Source organism: Pogonomyrmex barbatus, unplaced genomic scaffold (assembly GCF_055798465.1).
Source record: "Pogonomyrmex barbatus isolate J1 unplaced genomic scaffold, ASM5579846v1 scaffold17, whole genome shotgun sequence".
NCBI lineage: Eukaryota > Metazoa > Arthropoda > Insecta > Hymenoptera > Formicidae > Pogonomyrmex > Pogonomyrmex barbatus.
This window is the reverse complement of record NW_028297113.1, coordinates 3,580,859-3,598,858: the sequence shown is the minus strand read 5'-3', so window position 1 is coordinate 3,598,858 and position 18,000 is coordinate 3,580,859. Positions and strand designations below refer to the sequence as shown.

General features: G+C 31.0%; 1 protein-coding gene and 1 long non-coding RNA gene across 8 annotated transcripts in view; one reads left to right on the top strand and one right to left on the bottom strand.

Annotated features, from left to right (window-relative positions):
* Window positions 1-18,000, bottom strand: part of mRNA-cap (RNA guanylyltransferase and 5'-phosphatase mRNA capping enzyme) — a 44,085-nt gene that overhangs the window by 12,824 nt on the left and 13,261 nt on the right. For 4 of the 6 annotated variants that reach the window (XM_011645187.3, XM_011645186.3, XM_011645185.2 and 1 more), the window contains exon 4: window positions 6,540-10,626. The exons of the other annotated variants lie outside the window; for them this stretch is intronic. In XM_011645187.3, the coding sequence (XP_011643489.2) occupies window positions 9,305-10,626 (1,322 nt within the window). In that variant the 3' untranslated portion in view covers window positions 6,540-9,304. Of the gene's footprint in view, window positions 1-6,539; window positions 10,627-18,000 lie in introns of those variants that run through there. 6 annotated transcript variants of the gene reach the window in all.
* On the top strand, window positions 12,575-16,525 carry LOC148937078 (uncharacterized). 2 transcript variants are annotated; one of them, XR_016138741.1, is made up of 4 exons: window positions 12,575-14,366; window positions 14,467-14,625; window positions 14,742-14,881; window positions 14,974-16,525. It is a non-coding gene; the product is annotated as an uncharacterized LOC148937078 (long non-coding RNA). The 2 variants fall into 2 exon arrangements; XR_016138740.1 differs by lacking the exon at window positions 14,974-16,525 and having other exon boundaries at window positions 12,581-14,366; window positions 14,742-14,917.

Genomic DNA, 18,000 nt, shown 5'->3' with positions numbered 1-18,000 from the left:
GCGAATAATATGTTATGCATGCGTATGCGCGATTGCGTCAATATGGCATTATGACGCATTATCTCGCATTTTAAAACGTAATGTAATCGAGATATAATAACAGAAACTAAAAACGGCATTATCATTAGCGCAATAATTACACATACATATATAAGTATAGAAATGGATAGTAATTAAAAAATAAACTTTACTCTGCAATAAATGTGTACGTGGATTGAATTAAATGTAATTATGCATAATTCTTTATTTATAATATAAATCATATTATAAATAAAGAAAAAGAAGAGAAGAATAATTCGAGATAATTTATTATCATTATTATAAATTATTAATTAAAATATTATATTATAATTATTAATTATGTTATTAGTTTATTTTTATTATTTATTTAGACATTACTGATGACCTTTCCAAATTGCTGTCATCAAATCTACATCCGTTTATTTTTTTCATTTTATCTCGCAACTTTTGAATCTTTGATTTTATTCATTTCAAAAGTTGGAACGTATCAATTAAGAAATTGTCAGTTATTAATAACAAGAAAATAAACAGAACGATAAATCAGTAAATATTACCGCATTTTTTCTTTCATAGTAATTGTATAATCAAGAAGAGAACCCAGCGTTTCTAATAATAAAATATGGATGTCACAGAAATCGTCGATCTTAACAGGACCGTTGTGAAATTTCTCATGTCTCCATGCAAAGTATTCAATTAACGGAAGAGAAGATGATACTTACACTATGAGATGCTAATGTATATATATTCTAACATATCGTACATTTTATTCGTGACCGATCGTTCACTTTAGAAATAAATTTAACCAAGTTTAATGACCCGAAGGTCGTTTATATAGGAACCGTTAATAAAAGTATGACCGTGAAAGATAAATTTAACTCGACGAATCCCTGATCACAAATTCTTCCTCTTCCCTCGACTTTCAAAAATGGAAATACGCACGATAGTGAGTCAATAAGTAAGATATCTGTAATCAAAGCGTATTTTTTATTTTTTTTAAACTGTGTCAAAATCTCGAAAAATTTTTCAAAATATTCAAAAGCTCTGATTTTTTTATTCTATAATATAATTATATATATATATATATATATATATATATATATATATATAAAACAAAAGTGACATTAAAACCGTATAAATAAAGCAGTTCTCAAAATATATAAATTATTAATTATTATGTGCAATTTATCATTAATCAAATGTATATTAAGAGCTTGTAAAAGCTTTTTAAAGAAAAATTTCTCGATTTAAAATGTTTCTACGACACTTTCTACGACGAAAGTTTTTAGATAAAAGTTTCTCGCGTTTAAAATGCTTTCATTTATCGACATTTATACACATACACGATGGAAAATATTAGGAACTAATATTAAGAATATTAATATAATAATATTAAAAATATTAGATATAATAATATTTGCGGCGGTATTATAGTCAGTTCTTATATTTAAGATCTTACAATTACATTTCAATAAATAAGATGGCTGCATATTGAAGACGATTTTAAATATAAGAATGTGGACTATGAATATTGATCTCTTTTTACATGACCTCTTTCTTATAAATATATCTTTAGAGAAATCTTATAAACTCTTAAAATTTAGTTTTCTAACTTGTTTCTCTAGATGTGAAGTCGCGTTATTTTTTTTTTGCTTTCTTTTAAGCATTTGTTCAAGAGAAAGTGCATAACTTTCTCTCTCTCTCTCTCTCTGCAAGAGATAGTTATCATATATATTAAACAAATCATTCGTGCAACTTCATATCACCAAGTACGATTTTATTTTCAAAATGCAAATATCGATAAACTAATTTTAATTGGATTATAAAAATTGCATTATATATCTATTTTATTTCTTCAAAGGATCAAAATTCTAATTTATTTGTATATCATTGAGATTTCCCTTAATTGACTTCGGACATGTGCAGAAAGCGTATCGTTAATTAAGTCTTTTTTTCTTAAATGTTCAAGAATTTCCTTCAAAAATACTTAGTATGAAAATACAAATACGTTCGTTATCTCTTAGATATGCGATTGTGTGTAACATGCATTTTATATATAATTACCTGATTATTAATTGTAAGTAAATAGAGTTTGCATTTTTTTAACTTGTTAACAAGAATTGAAATACAAGACCTATCTAACACCGAGAATGATGCAAAAAACATATTATCCGTCATAAATAAATTCCATAGCAAATAATGAAGTAGAGAAGAAAACAAGCAATAATAAAAAGTGATGATTAGCAGCGAAAATGTAATCTTAAATGTGAAAGGTGATGTTTAGAAACAAAAATGTAATCCACTTAAAAAATTTTTGATTACAGTACAAAAATATTATATTCAATCATTGTAATCAAAATTTTTTTAAATGGATTATATTTTCGTTGCTAAACATAATTTTTTTGTTCGTTTTCTTCTCTACTTCATCATTTGTTGTGCATTATACGAGCTTGTTTAATGTATTAAAATTTTTTAATGAATTTCGACTACGAAATTCATTAAAAAACTAAACTAAGTATTCGAAATCAGATATATTTCGACGAGCAAACTCCGACGAAAACGTTCACACATATGCACGTCTAAACATACATAGATATACATACATACACTCATACATACACTTCTACACATACATAATACGCAATATGAATGAACAAATTTTCGTATTGCTTTTTGAAGAAAAAATTTTTCTAAAAAAATTGTACTATCCACGGTAAGACGTAGAACTCGTTTAGACAAACGAACAATTGTTGAACAATTTATCTCATCATTTCAATCATAACGAGCGGTGATGTAAAAAGAAATTTCAATTCTAGATTTTAATTGTTTAAAAAAATATCATCTTTAAAATTGAGCGGAGATAACACGTGAAAGACAAGTTAATAATCTCCAGCAATGAAAATCGCGATCTCCGATTCACATTCACATTATAATTCCGTTAAATAATTTAGAAATAAAACGGATGAAGAACGGAATGACTTAATCTAATCTCATAAACACCAATTCGATTGATGGAATGCGATCGTCGACCTTCTGATTTGAGTGCTTCAAGGACTAAAAAATTCGAAACACAAAATAATCGAATCTAAGCATATACGAAAGCGATTGGAATGTCAATACACATCGCAGCATCGTTATAACAACGACATATTTCATTTCATTGCTGTTTAATAACGGTTCCCTTCTTCCCTCTTCCTCCATTTCTCTCTTCGCCTAATCTCTTTTCTCCTCCTTAACGTTATATAAAGCTGTACAATAAACATCACTCGACGTGCCTGCATTTTACCTTTGTTTTATCTTTGTTTTTACATTCAGTAAACAATAAAGATAAAATCACATACGGAGAAGAATAAGGTGTCTCTTAGAGAAAGATGAAGAAGTAGGATATAAAGTCTCAGTTTAGGAGATAAAAACTTAAGCATGCGGAATCGTCTTTTATCATATTTGTTTCACATATACGATCTTACATATAAATAAATGTATGTGTAAGATCGATATAACGTACACATCTATGACACGTTATTTGTGTTGTAACACAAAGTTGGTAACACAAAGTAAGAGATTCACACATACGGATATACACGTACGCGTGTATATACATACACGGCATTACAATCTCTTAGTTAGCATTACAATCTCTTTCCTCTTTCCCCATTTCTCTCTATTCAGCGCAACCCTCCTCCCTCCCTTCCAATCCGTCCTTTACCTGTTTTCTTTTTCTATACGGGAAAGAAGACCCTCCCCCAGGACTGTAATGCCGTTGAAAGAAGCCATCGCAGATGTATGCTACATGCACGTTATATATTTTTTTCGTATCTTTTCCGTATAGAAAAAGAAAAACAAGTGAGGGATTGCAATTGAAGCTACCTGCTCTCTTTTATTCCATGAGTTAATAGCATCATCACTGAACGACGAGACAGACGGAAAAGGAAAGGTGGGATGTTTCATTTTTTTCATTCAGGTAAACCCGAATGGTGCGATATCTACTAAGTACTAAATTTTCAAAAATTCGAAGTAAAAATTTTAATAAAATTTAATATTCATTTCTGTTCCTAACATTTTCTTTATTACGTAGTACAGAACCTAATTGTGACATAATCTCCTTTATGTATGCATTACATCACGGTTAGGTTCGGCGCGTAATAAATGTTAGATGCATTTTCTTTTTTTAATGTGATCAGTTTCATATTATTATATTACTTCAATATTACAAGGAACGCAGCAAAATCTGCCTTTATATCTATCGTGTGCGTAATGAGAACACGGAAAAGAAGGAAATGCTAATCCGACGAGATTTAAATCTTATCCGTTTATCAAAAACCTCTGGAGCTGTCATTCCTTCGACGAGAATATTTATCGTTGTCTTTTTTTTTTTCTAAAGAATATATAAATTAATAATAAGTTTTTTCTGTTTGATTAATTTTCGTTTTTTGAAAGATGTTAACTCGTTGAATGCCGTGCCGAGGAACGGCGTTATCAGATTCAATATGACGTAAAAAAGCAGATAGAACTCATGAATATTATTCATAATTCTGTAACTATAATAAACATTAATTTTAATGCTCTAAAATAATAGGCGCGTATAAACATGCGTATATAAACATATAAATATTTTTGTTTTTAATTATGTAAATTTAGATAGAGAGCGAAAAATTAGAGATGCGGCCTTCAATTTTAATTAACGTTGCGGTTTTTTTGTAATTTTACCAAGCCCGTCGAAGCCATTCGATATTTCGAAGATCACCTGGCTCGAACGCAACGTTAATAAAAATCGATCTCCATTGTCTGAACCAATTTGATCAATTTGAACAGAAGAATTGATGGTACGAAAAGTCAGAAATTACAGCTACGGAAATTACAGCCACGTCAACGGTATAATCGCCGATGTGTTTATAGATGAGCACATTGCAGATCCGATCGCGACAGTGTGAATCATTATCAGCGGCAGTGTGAATCATTATCGACGAACGCTTTCGACATGACGAAATATGCACGAAAAATATGCGACTAAACTTTACCCGTGGCGACGACGCGCTTCTTCGAGCGGAAGTGCATGTCATTGTATTGTGAAGTTCGTCCGACGAAGGAACCGACAATAGCTTTGCATACGGGTTACACATAACAATGTTTGAACAGAAGCCACCAAAATACTTGCCTTTTCGCAATTATATGTCTCCTACGTCTCGTTGTCATTTAATATAATCAATCCTTTCGCTCATTAAATAACGTAAATTATTCGGCATCGGTAAAAAAAGCACACTCAACAGTCTGACACATTTCTTACTTCCCCTTTTTTTCCACTTTTTTTTTTGCTTGAGGAAAAATGACAAACAAAATAAATTAACAGCGTCATCATCAAATTATAATCATCATCCAGACTGAGGAACTGTCATTATTTTAGAATGGACAGACTTCATTTCGTAATGCACTTCTAAATAAGGCGCAATGCTGTTTATAGGATAAAATCATGATTAGGATGGGATGGATCTAAGAAGAATAGGGCCTTCACAGTCTCCCCCCCCCCTCCTCCTCTTCCCCGTAAGGCTTTCTTGCTTGCGTCACAAAGACGTGACTCTTCGACACCAAACAGTATGACTAGTTCTCCCTTCCTCTTCGCATACCAAAATCCCTTTCTAACCTAGAATTTTAGATTTTCCGCTTTTTCTATTCCTAAGTCTGTATGGAAAAACTTAGCCGTCCCAAAATTTCGAGCCAACGAGCAGGTAATCTTTATCCCCGACAGTTGATTGGTCGATCTCACTTTTTCGAAATTCCATTTGTTGAAGTTCTCCAACAAAGGACAGCATTTTAAGACAAAATGGAGCCATGATCTTCCAATCATTTAAACAGCATTTAAACCATTATTTGCAAATGCGATTTCTTATATTTATAGCCCAGCTAAGATAAAAATATATAGCACGAGTATTAAGACAGATTTTATTAACTCACATTTCCATTAACATAAATTTACTTTGATTTCTTCGATTTATCTTCTTCTAATTCTAATTATATAAACATAAAAAGTGAATTTAATTAATCGAAATCAAAATGAATTTATATTAGTAGAAATGGAAGTAAACCCCGATTAATCAGAAATTAAATCGTAATAACATTTTATTCTTTACATATCTTAAATTACATTTGAATCAAATTATACTAATAAAATCTTTAGAATAATTAAAAAAATTTTTTATTACAATGATTAACAAAGCAATTGTGAAAATAACGCTAATTTATAATATTTGAACTTTGTCTTACCTTAGTACTTAGCCAAATTCAATAGTTAAAAAAGAGATTTAAAAAAAATTATATCTCGTGACATGTGAAAATTATGAAGTTTCAATTTTGGCTTGAAAAAAATACTTAAAATATTTATAACATCTAATTCTTTATATGAAAAGTTTGCTGATTTCTGATTTAGATGATGTTTGTCTTAACATTAAGAGATTATAAGATGTAAAGATGTATCGGGGGAGGGGGGGGGGCAGGAAAAAGATATTTCAAAATAAAAATACACAGGGTTAATTGCTAATATAATATATATTTATGCTAAAAAATAAACAATATGACAATGTCTTTAACCCTAAAAGGGGGAATGTCCGTTGGATATTCATGCGGTTAATATATTGCGGGATATTTTCGTTGTTTTGCTGAAGTCTTAAGATTAGTTTATCTTAAGGCTTGCGCATATCACTGGAAAAAATTAATTGGCTGACATGTGAGATTTAGACATGTGACATTAGACTTTTTCTCGCGATATCACGTTGAGTGTCCAACGGGCGCCCCTCACCAAGTTGACAATCTTGCGTGACTTCCAGGGTTAAACGTTAGTTTACTGGGCTACATCAGAACTGGTAAAATCGTAACGCGCGCGCTATATTACGAGGTGTATAAGATGATTCTGTACGAGAGATATGTACTGAGATCATAATAAATTTGACGCGCCCTCGCCTTCATACTTCTTTGCTTTTCGCCATTCAACCATGTTTTCAATTGTCCGTCAAACTTCAACATCGCTAGCAATGAATAAAATTAATCCCGCGTTTTTCCGCGGCGTTTAATCTTAAAGATCCGCGAAATTCGTTTCATGTTCCATTCTCTTATGAAATTCAAATAATGAAAGCGTAATTTTACTCATCGCTAATTCTTCTTATATGTAAACTTACGATACGCGAGGATAGAAAAATATATATATATATATATATATATTTTATAAATATATATTGTACAAGGTAATACTACGTCATTATAAAATCCGCCACGTTACTCAAGCGCGATATTTACATTTACATATTATTTTCGCAATAGACAATTCTGTTGTTGATTATCATGATTATGATGATTAACTTAGACGGGATGATTACGGACGATGGTGCATGGTGATTATCGGAGAAAAGCGCCGGCAGTCTCTCTTATGAGAGTATTTTATTTGTCAATGTGTCGCGCCAATCGTTACGACGATTCACCGTGTTCTCGTCGGAAATTGATAAAAAAAAAAAAAACCCAAAAGCCACGCGCGTGTACCACGCACGTGACCGATATGCGTAATAACATATACGTGGCTCGCGAACTTTGTCTGCCGGAACGATTCGCACTTGGTAGCACGTATAAAGAGAAAACCTTGTAGTCCGATAACGTCCGGAATATTAACTCGGCGCATAAACTTCACCTGTCCTTCTGCATGCTATTTTTAAAAGAGCGCAATTCGGTCGAGATCCATCGACCGCGCGGATATGCTCAAGAGCTCGCGTGCCACGAAATGTCATCCTCGTAAAAAACGAAATAGATTTGCTAGAATTTTTTTCAGGAATTTAAAAAAGTCGAATTGGAATTTAGAAAAAAATTTAATTTTTTTTAGAAATATTTGAATTTTAACGCGTATCGATGCGACTAAGACAATTTTATTCGAAGGATAAGCTTGAGCACTATGAAATCCAGTGAGTGAGTATCTTTCATTCGCTACGTAGACGAGCCACGTTAATCACGTATCGAATAATCATCCGACGTCGTGACCTCGGTTCAAGGAACATCCACGGTGTCGTTTCGAGAGAAATTTGAAATGAGAATAATCGGTGGGGGCCAAACAAGAGGCACTTATCTCAGCCAGTACAAATGACGCCGTTCGTCCTCCTCGCGAAAGAAAAAAAAAAAAAGACGGTCGAATGAAATACGTATAATGGCAGGAAATAGAATATGCATGATGAGATAGGTGAGGTGATACAATGTAATAACTGAATAACGAAATACGTATTCGTGTCATATACGTAGATTTTCACGAGTACACATATTCTTACAAGTATAAAATTGTGATTCAATAACAATATATTACAATATGTATAAAGTATAAAACGCTATGATCATGAAATATACACAACACAAAACACATACGATAAACGTGTATAAAAAAATGCACATCGGAGAAAGGTGATATTCAGACTATCTCAAATTAGCATTATATCAGAAATTTTAATTAAGAATCGAATGTAAAAATCAAATATAATTGTAATTGAATATATGAAGAATTCAATAACCGATCGTTATTTAAAGAGAAAATTGACAAGTTCGCAAGATAAAATTTTGAAGCAAGATAAGTCAGATGAGCAAAAAATGTACATTGAAGAAAGATGATGTTCAGATTATCTCAAATCATCATCATATCAAAAATTTTAATTAAGATTCGAATGTAAGGTATCAAATTAATTGTAATTTAATATATGAAGAACTCAGTCAATAATCGATTGGTTATTTAAATAGAAAACTGCGACGAGCTCACAGGATAAAATTTTAAAGTTAGATAAGTTAAATTTCAGATTGGTATAGCAGGCAAGTAAAAGTTTAATAAGACGTAAGAATAATAGACAATAAGAAAGATAGAGCAAGAAAAATACAAAGAAATGTAAGAATTTTTGAGAAACAAAATAGAATAGAGATTGACATCTTCCGTAAAATGATCGACCGTTTTGAATTCATTGAAAAATTCTCGCGATGATTGTCGAGTATTTTCGCGCTGGAAATTGCGTTTGTGTTGTGTATTGTGTGCGTGTGCGTGATTATAAAATCGCATCTCTCACATTAGAAACACGGACGCACGTGAGGAACGTGGTATGCTGTATATATAATATCACAGATTTCACTCTTGGAAATGGAACACTAAAAAGAAGCCTTCCTTCGTCTTTAATACGGATGTTTTTAATACTTGTGCTTGTCGTCACGTCGCAATTGTCTCGTTACAGATCCTTGTCGCATACGTTTCTTTCTTAAGCGGTTCTTCATCGAAATGACGATGCTAGTTTCTTCTTGAATCAATATCCATCAAGTGAACCTTCATCAATATCATGTCCATAGCGGCCCGAGCGTCCTCGATCGAGTTGTGTGTCCCCTCTTGAATGTTTCGCTTGAGTATATTTTTTGCCAGGGTCTTGAGGGCCATTCGGTACGGATAACCCCTAGAATGCGGGAACGTGAAGCTGACATCGACGACGTTCGAGTGAATTATCTTCAGCGCTCTGAGATCGTTCCCGAGGCTGTGGCCAACGAGAATAGTCTGGGATGAGATAAATCTGAGCAGATCCTCCCGCACCTGCCAAAGAGTCTTGGTGACGCGCTCCATATGCTGCTCCGTGATGCCGCTGTATCTCGTGTTGTAGTCCAGCACCGGTGAGTTTGTCTGCACCAGCGTATCGTACACGATCTGGCCCCACATATTTGTAATGGACACCCTGACGAGTTCCATACCCTGGATTGTGTAGCACATTTCACAATCCAAGGCATATATACTAAAGTCAAACTCTTGATTATACAGTACAGAAGGTGGATAGGTCGTGACGAAGTCCCGCAGTTCGTTTACGCCAGGATATAACCCGAACCACACGTGACACGTCCACTTGGTACAGCCGGTCGAGTGTTCTGGCTGTTGGCAGCACGTCCAGTGCCAGACGTTCTTAAATTCTCGGAGCTTACCGTTATGGTAGATGCAATCCTCTTCCTTAAGAAATTGACCGTGAAGATCGACAAAGTATATCCTACTGCATCTCACGCAATTCCTCGGTATTCCGTCGTTTTGATGACTCTTCTTCCTGGGAACGCTATCCTGGCTACTTGAAACTTTCTTCTTCCTGCTTCTGTTATTGCTGTTCTCAGAGCTCTTCTCAGTTTTGTACCGGGGAGATTGTGCTTCCTGTTCTTGATCGGAACTGTCGGGCGAACTATCACCTCTTATTGGGTACGATATATTATTTATCACGGCCACATTATACTTGACCGAAGGAACTGGATAGCCACAGAGAAACATCAAGGAAGGTAATAACAGGTATGTTCTTATCGCCATTGCTATCTCAATATCCGTCATATAAGTTATTTCTGTTCTGTAGCTCCGATATGTCAGGTCATCGTTGGTACACATAGAATAGTTGTATAGATAAGATGGCGAATTCCACGCTTGTGAAGATGCTAAAGACCTGCTTGCTTTTCCTGTTTTCTTATTTCCTGTTATGCGATTCATATTGATTTCTTCCGTAGTGCTCTGCCTTGAGGTCTTTGCTTCCTTCTTCCTATTCTTCCTCTGCTGCTTGGACGACCGGATATGTCCTGGCTCTCGCGAGTGCTTATCTTTATTTCATAGGAAAAAACAAATATACACGTAAATTTACAGTTCACAGATCTACCTTGAAAGATATTAAAAATATTCACACACGACACGCGCATGCAAATTTCTTATTCTACTTTTCTCTTTCTTTCTTTCTTAATTCTAATATTTCTCTTCCTTTTTGTCTAATTAACGAGAAGCGCGATACGAAGAGGCAAGTAAATCGGATTTCTAAACTTACGAGAAACTAATTCGAGAAATCGAAACTGATAGATTACGAAACGAGACGCGAGACGCGGTTTCGTTTTTTTTTCTCAAAATGAGACAGCAGATAAGATAAGAATCCACGTGTCGATGCGTATTTTATAACAATTTGTACGGCGCGTTGTTAATCTTTGTGAACCTTTGTATTCGACTTTTAAAAAATTAACATTCTTATGAAAACAGTTAGTACTTCGTTTGTAGTTCCATCCATTAAAAAATATCAAATTTAAAAAAATGACATGCACTCGACATTAAGATATTTCAAATCCGCTTTTTTAGAATCGTTTGTAGTTGTTTGTAGTGCATTCGTTTGGAATCGAAAGCTTATGCAGCGCAAAAATTGAAATTACTCTAACATCAGACATAATTTATGACTCACCTCTCAAATGGATTATACACAGAGGGAACGATTTCTTTGGATTTAATTGATTCAATAAATTGATTCACTTGGTTTTTCAAATAATAAATTTCCACTACCACTGAACACTAGAACGAAACGATAGACTACCGAGAGAGTAACTCTTCAGACTAGAGTAACTCTCATTTCGAAAATCGACATATATGTAGGGAAATGGGCGTCAACACATGGACAATAGAAAAAGCAATGGTCAGCCTACAGAAATTAGGAAGATAATCCTTCAGAAAGTTGACGAATCAATATCTTATGCTCTTAGTCCCTCCCATCGTCGCTGCAGATTCGCAATACTGCATCAAAGGTTAGAAAAAAGTTAGAAACTTATAAAAAAAAACTCCAGAGAAGGGGGGAACGAGAGAAAGAGAGAAAATAAATGCGTTCATTCTATATAAATCTTGAGATTTTCGAAAATATAAATAATAAATAAATGTTATTATCGCACTGTAATAAAATAAAAAAATTAATTTTTTAATTAAAAATTATTCTAAATTTCAAAGTTGAATAAATAATAATTAATTAATAATTTTTAAATGTCTGACTGACAATCAATTACCAAAAGCAATTTAATAGAAAAAAAATTCAAATATAATTTTTTTTTGGCACTTTGATGTAATGTAAATTTAATTAAATATTATTCTTAAAATGTATCAAATACGTACGAAATTATTTTTAACGTTTTTATAGCATAATATTAATATTTAAAGAGCACTTTTATATAATTTCTAAAAATATATATATAATCCGTCCGTATAATTTCTAGAGGACATACTTTATATGCAATACGGCATGTCATGTTGCATACATGTTCTTTGTAATACGAGGTATTTGATAATATCATATTTCGAACGTTAATTAAAGACAGCGAACAATACATTTGTATTCCGTTTGTTAAAATGTCATAAATAATTATATAATTATAGAAATGAGAAACATGATAATGAGAAACATCTCTATTTTAATAAATATGATGTATCAATAGAGATCACATTGAGATATTTAAATATAATTCGCAATTTTGTCATAAAATATGTATTATAAATAGATTACTTTTGATACATCGTAATCAAAAAAATCACAAGTCTAACATTTTTGTAGATTAATTTTATCATGCATAAACTCAAAAATGTGTAAATATATGTTACGACCAGCACTTCATATCTTTCTAAGTACCGCTCGGGCGATATTTATTTGTTTAATTAAATTTTAATTTGTTAATCATACACCACCGCCAATACCTTCTTCTTTGGAAAATGCTTTAATATATTCTAAATTATACAAATATTTATTAAATCAAAACTCCGATTGACTTGATTTTATTGGCCTGCGGTCGATTATTATACTGATAATTAATCTTGATTTATTTTTAAATAATTTTTTTGCTTTTATATTATATAGAATTGTATAGTAAAATTATATAGAACTCTTTAATAGAATTCATTACAGAAATCTTTCTAAAAATATAATCAAATATAATAAAATATAATATGCATAAATTTCTTAAAATTTCACATTGATGAACGTCGGAATTTATCTAAGACGAAAAAAAAAGTGAGATATGAATCTGGATTTTTTTCGCTTTATTGAGCAAAACTATTTGTTTAATGTATCAGAAAACTCACTATTGAGAAGAGAGCCAAATATTTATAGCTCAATAATTTGTGAGTTTTCGCGAAATGAAATATCAGCTTCGCATATTACAGCGATGTTAAAAGTAATTCTTATAGAATTGCTTTGTCAGTTTTATCGTCTTACATAATATCGTTTTATAATCACATAAATACAAAAAGCATAATTCATTATCGTATATTATTACGATATCATGATATTATCTATAGCTTTAACAACACCATCGCAATTTACTTAAATGGAAGCTTACTTTTCCGCGATAAAATTTCAGACGATTAAAAATATCAAATAAGATATATAAGTTAAGAAAAATTATTTATGACATAAATAAAAGTAGGCAAATTATTTAGCAGCGTACATCAACTATCGTCAAATAATATTATATATGTCAAGTAATATTATATATATCAAATAATATTATATATGGGGATCACATGAAATTATGCATTTGTGAATATCGGAACATTCGTGTAATAAATATTACTACTTGAGAAATCATTGTCTTTCTCCTCTCTCTTTCGCTCGAGAAAAACCCGAGCGCTCTCCGATAAAGCGTGAGTACTTTTAAACTGGGTGCATAATGAAAAACAGGAATAGAGAACAGGCAACAGATTTTGATCAATCAGAAATATCTCTTCATTGTGTCTCAGGCTTTAAGCTAGATACACAATGAAAAACACAGGCAAGAGGAACAGGGAATAGGGAACAGAGAATAAGAGATTGTCGTTCAATTCACAATGACGGCGATAGCAACCAGAATTGTCCAGTCAGAATTTAGTGATATAAATTTTTTACAATAATATAATATAAAAGTTTGCAGGTAAATGTTAAACAAAGCGAATCACTGTCACTGGTCAGGAACAGGCAATAAGGAAACAGAAATCCAATGCGTCGAAAATTTTGTTTCTTGTTCTTATCGTCTGTGTTTTCCATCGATGCACAGTTTCCCATAGGTTGAAATTTGTTACCTGTGTTATTTCCCTGTTTCCATTGCCTGTGTTTTCCATTGTGTATCCAGCTTTACGAACGCGGGAATGGAGATGAGAAAGGTGCGGGGTGAATAACGCCGACGGCCAATCAAGAGACAGTTGCGATCAAGAGACGCTCGAATTGGAGTTTGACTAATGAGAGACACGTAATTGGTGCTGCTACGCTCGATAAATTATTCCCGGACCGTCGGAAGTCTGGTCGCTAATCTAATTTAATTGCTATCAATTGTTTGATTAAAAGGCTGATTTATCACGCGAGTTGGCCATTAAATTATATACTCATTAACTGCGAGTTTTCGTGTTATTTATCTTCATTTGTATATACAAATTAGAGCATGTCTTTGTTCGCGTGTTTATACGAATCTGAAAGATGGACAATAATGTCATCTCCAGTTAGAACCTCGTATATCGATAAAGTAAATGATCAAACAAGGAATAAGTAAGGCCGACAAACGAGCAAACATATCAGGTATCGTTTAAATAATAAAAATAAAAATATCTTGCATTGAGCATAGCAAGGAGCACAGGCTAGAAATACAAATTAAAATTTAAACTTGAACTTGTTTCAGTTACACAGGGCTACCTTTCTTCTCAAAAATGACGGCATATAATACTCGTTTATACTCGACAATATAAAATAGAATCACGTGACGATTAAGAGCACGTTATCATCAAGGAACAGAAGGAAGGCATCATGGAGCAGAAGGAGGGCATTAATTCTAATATAGGTACAGAATTACTAAATGAGACTTATTTTCATCTACTTAAAGATATTTCTAGAAAATAGACATATCGGCATACTCTCTTCTGTTCTTCGATATATATATATATATATATATTCTAGGGCTGGATGTACTTTCTATCTAATGTATGAGTTTTGAGGTGGACTAGTTTGACGGTTCAGTTATCATTTGACGGATCACATTATGTGAAAACTAAAAAATTTCTTTATATTTTTTCTTGTACATCCAAGTAAATTATTGTGTAAGTTTTGAAATATAATTTTCTTTTTTATACATAATTGTTTTGTGAGATTCTAAGACAGATTTTACTGTTTTTAATATTTTGTTTAACAGAGCCCAGGCTTGTCTTAAAAAAAAAAATAAATAAAAGAAAAAATAAAAATGAATAAAAAATAAAGTTTTTTGTTTTCTGACGATTTTATAATTTTGGACCACGTTTGAGATCGCATTGTTTTGACTAACGTATAAATGATAAATAATTTCGTTATTGATTTTTGGTGATTTTTTTTTCTACTCTATCAAGATATTATGGACTACATCAAAATGAAAAATGTAACGTATATATATTTTATTTTATTTGATGTTGTATATTTGATTTTTTGTTTTAACGTATTATGCCATACCGTCTTTACTTTGCGTTTAAAAAATTTTTAACTAGATGTAACATGTGGTTTCTATAACTTTGGTTTCTATAACTTTGACAAATTTAGATCTTTTTACTTTTACTTTATGTCATTTTTATGATAAATTAAGTCACTATGCTCTTATTTACCTATATATATATATGTGTGTGTGTATGTATAATTTACCTATCTTCACGCGATTTTATTTTTTTACATATTGTCGTATACTCATTTATTTGCCGTCATTTTGCTGAGCAACACTGTAGTCGAAACGTTCAAATTTAAATTTTATTTTGTGTTTTTGTATCCTGTGCTCCTTATGATGCTCAATAAATATTCTTATTTTTATTATTTAAACGATACTTGGTACGTTTGCTCGTTTGCTCAGCTTTATTTAGTTGTTTATTCTATACGAACTGTCTATTTGTCTCTTTTAAAAATAAATAACATAACATTGTAGATAATAAGAAGATAATATCAAATAATTTAAAAAATAATTAATAAATATTATTTAAAAATATATTCATATAGAAAATAATTATATATAAAATAATAAAATTTTATTCTTTTCTTTAATAAATAAGTCTATAAGTGCATAGAAAAACATTATCTTCTAGAAAGTAAATCCCTTAATTTAGATTTAAATTTTGCTTTTTCTTATTTAATATCATAGTAAAATAAGTAAATAAATACTATTCATTATACATAGTTAGACATTATAGATAGACATATAGACATTATAGATAGTTAAATTAATACTATATAATTAAAAAAAATAATTATTAAGCATAGCGCAAGGAATATTATTTATCGTAAAAATGTAATCATAAATAATAATTTAAAAAAAATAATCTTATTACTTTTATCTCAAATATCTTTGTTAATATATGTAAAGATATCTTTAAAACAAATTATCTTTTCGAAAGCTAATCTTTCAATTTTGATCTGAAATTTTTTTATAAAAGCAGCGCGAATGTTATCGCCATTTGTATAATTAACAGTAAAATCGCTAATTTTTCTACATCCACACAATCAGAGTATTTCCTCATATTGTGCAGAATATATTTAACAATGGTGTTACATTCGGGTCTGACCTGACCTATCGCATTGAAACGACTGTTTTTTAATCCAATTTATTCATGCGCCGCAAAATATTTCATTCGCACCATGCATTTTATTTATCGAAACGATCTTTAGAAAAAATAGAGAACAAACATAGTCAAGTCACACTTTTTACTTTTACGCAATTAAATTAAATCTTACGTTAACTTGTCAAATAAATGTTAATTCCTACAATGAAATCTTCGATCTGTCGACTTCAACAGTGTTCGTGAAAATTATTCAGAGAATCTAAATTATTCAGAGAAATTCAGAGAAACAAAGATTTTGGAAAAAATACCATAAGAAGCTCGTAAATCACAAAAGAGATGACAAAGGATCCATCCTTTTGATGATTTAAACGTCACAATTTAATATATGTATTGCTTATCTTATTTTTAGTCTTATTCTTTAGTAGAAAGTTGGCAAATAGAAACCAAAAAGAATGAGAATCCTAATCTATGTTATCAAGATAACAGAATTTTGAATATCCATAAATTATATCATCAATAGCCTATTAAAATTCATTATAACGTGCCAGATAATTATGATATAATATAATACAGAGTATCCTTATCTAATAACATCTAATTGATATATATTGATATCTATGCGCATTTTTCTGGTGACGTGATTTATTTGTATATTCTCCGTACTTTCGTTTACATTATTTAGCGGCATGGTATCTATCTAACTGAAATTTCATAATCTCTCTGTGAAATATATCTCGGTTATTCATTACCTAAATTCTTAATTATCATTATTCACACAAGTAGAATATTTAATCTCATGAAAAATGTCGGGAAATATTATATTAAATTACAAATAATTATAAATATACGATATCCTGCCATTGTCCGTGAGAGAGACAATGTTTATTCATAATAAGTTTTTATTTACAAATAAATATATTGCAAATTATATTCATAAGTAAATATATTTCTTCACAAAGATTAATCTATTTAAAGTTATTTTTCAAGCAAATTTTTCTTACGTGAATTGTATATACATGAATTTTAATCTTTATTCATGAGAAGTTTGTGATGCGACGCAGTTGTCAAAATAAAAAATTAACTAAAAAAGAAAGAAAGAAAGAGAAGGGCGATACTATGCCGCTATAGTAGTCTATATATGAGACGCAGTACGTAATGCATAAAAATGCATCAATTTGCGTCGCAAAAGTGAATGATTAATTACGCGATTTATTACTTCGTTGCGTCGTGTGGATCGTTACAATAAACAGATAGATCGACATGAATTAACAAAAAAAATTTTTTTAAAATAGAAAAAAATAGAAAAAACTTTCTCCTACTGTAACGTAACTCTTCATGATGACATTTATTTGTAGCCATAATTTTTCTACATGCTCAAAATTTTTTCTTGCATATATACTTCAAAATAATTAAATCTTTTAAATTTTTTGGAACTACTTTTAGTTTAATTTAGTTATAAATTTTAACAATCAACTAATTATCCAAATCATAAGATCACAAATCAAATTTCTATTATATATAAGCACTAATAAAAAAAAAACTATATTGCAATTAAAAAATAAATTTGATTATCCATTTCTTTTATATATATATATATATATAAAATTTTAAAACAATTAAACTCTTAATTTACAGCTTTTGACGAA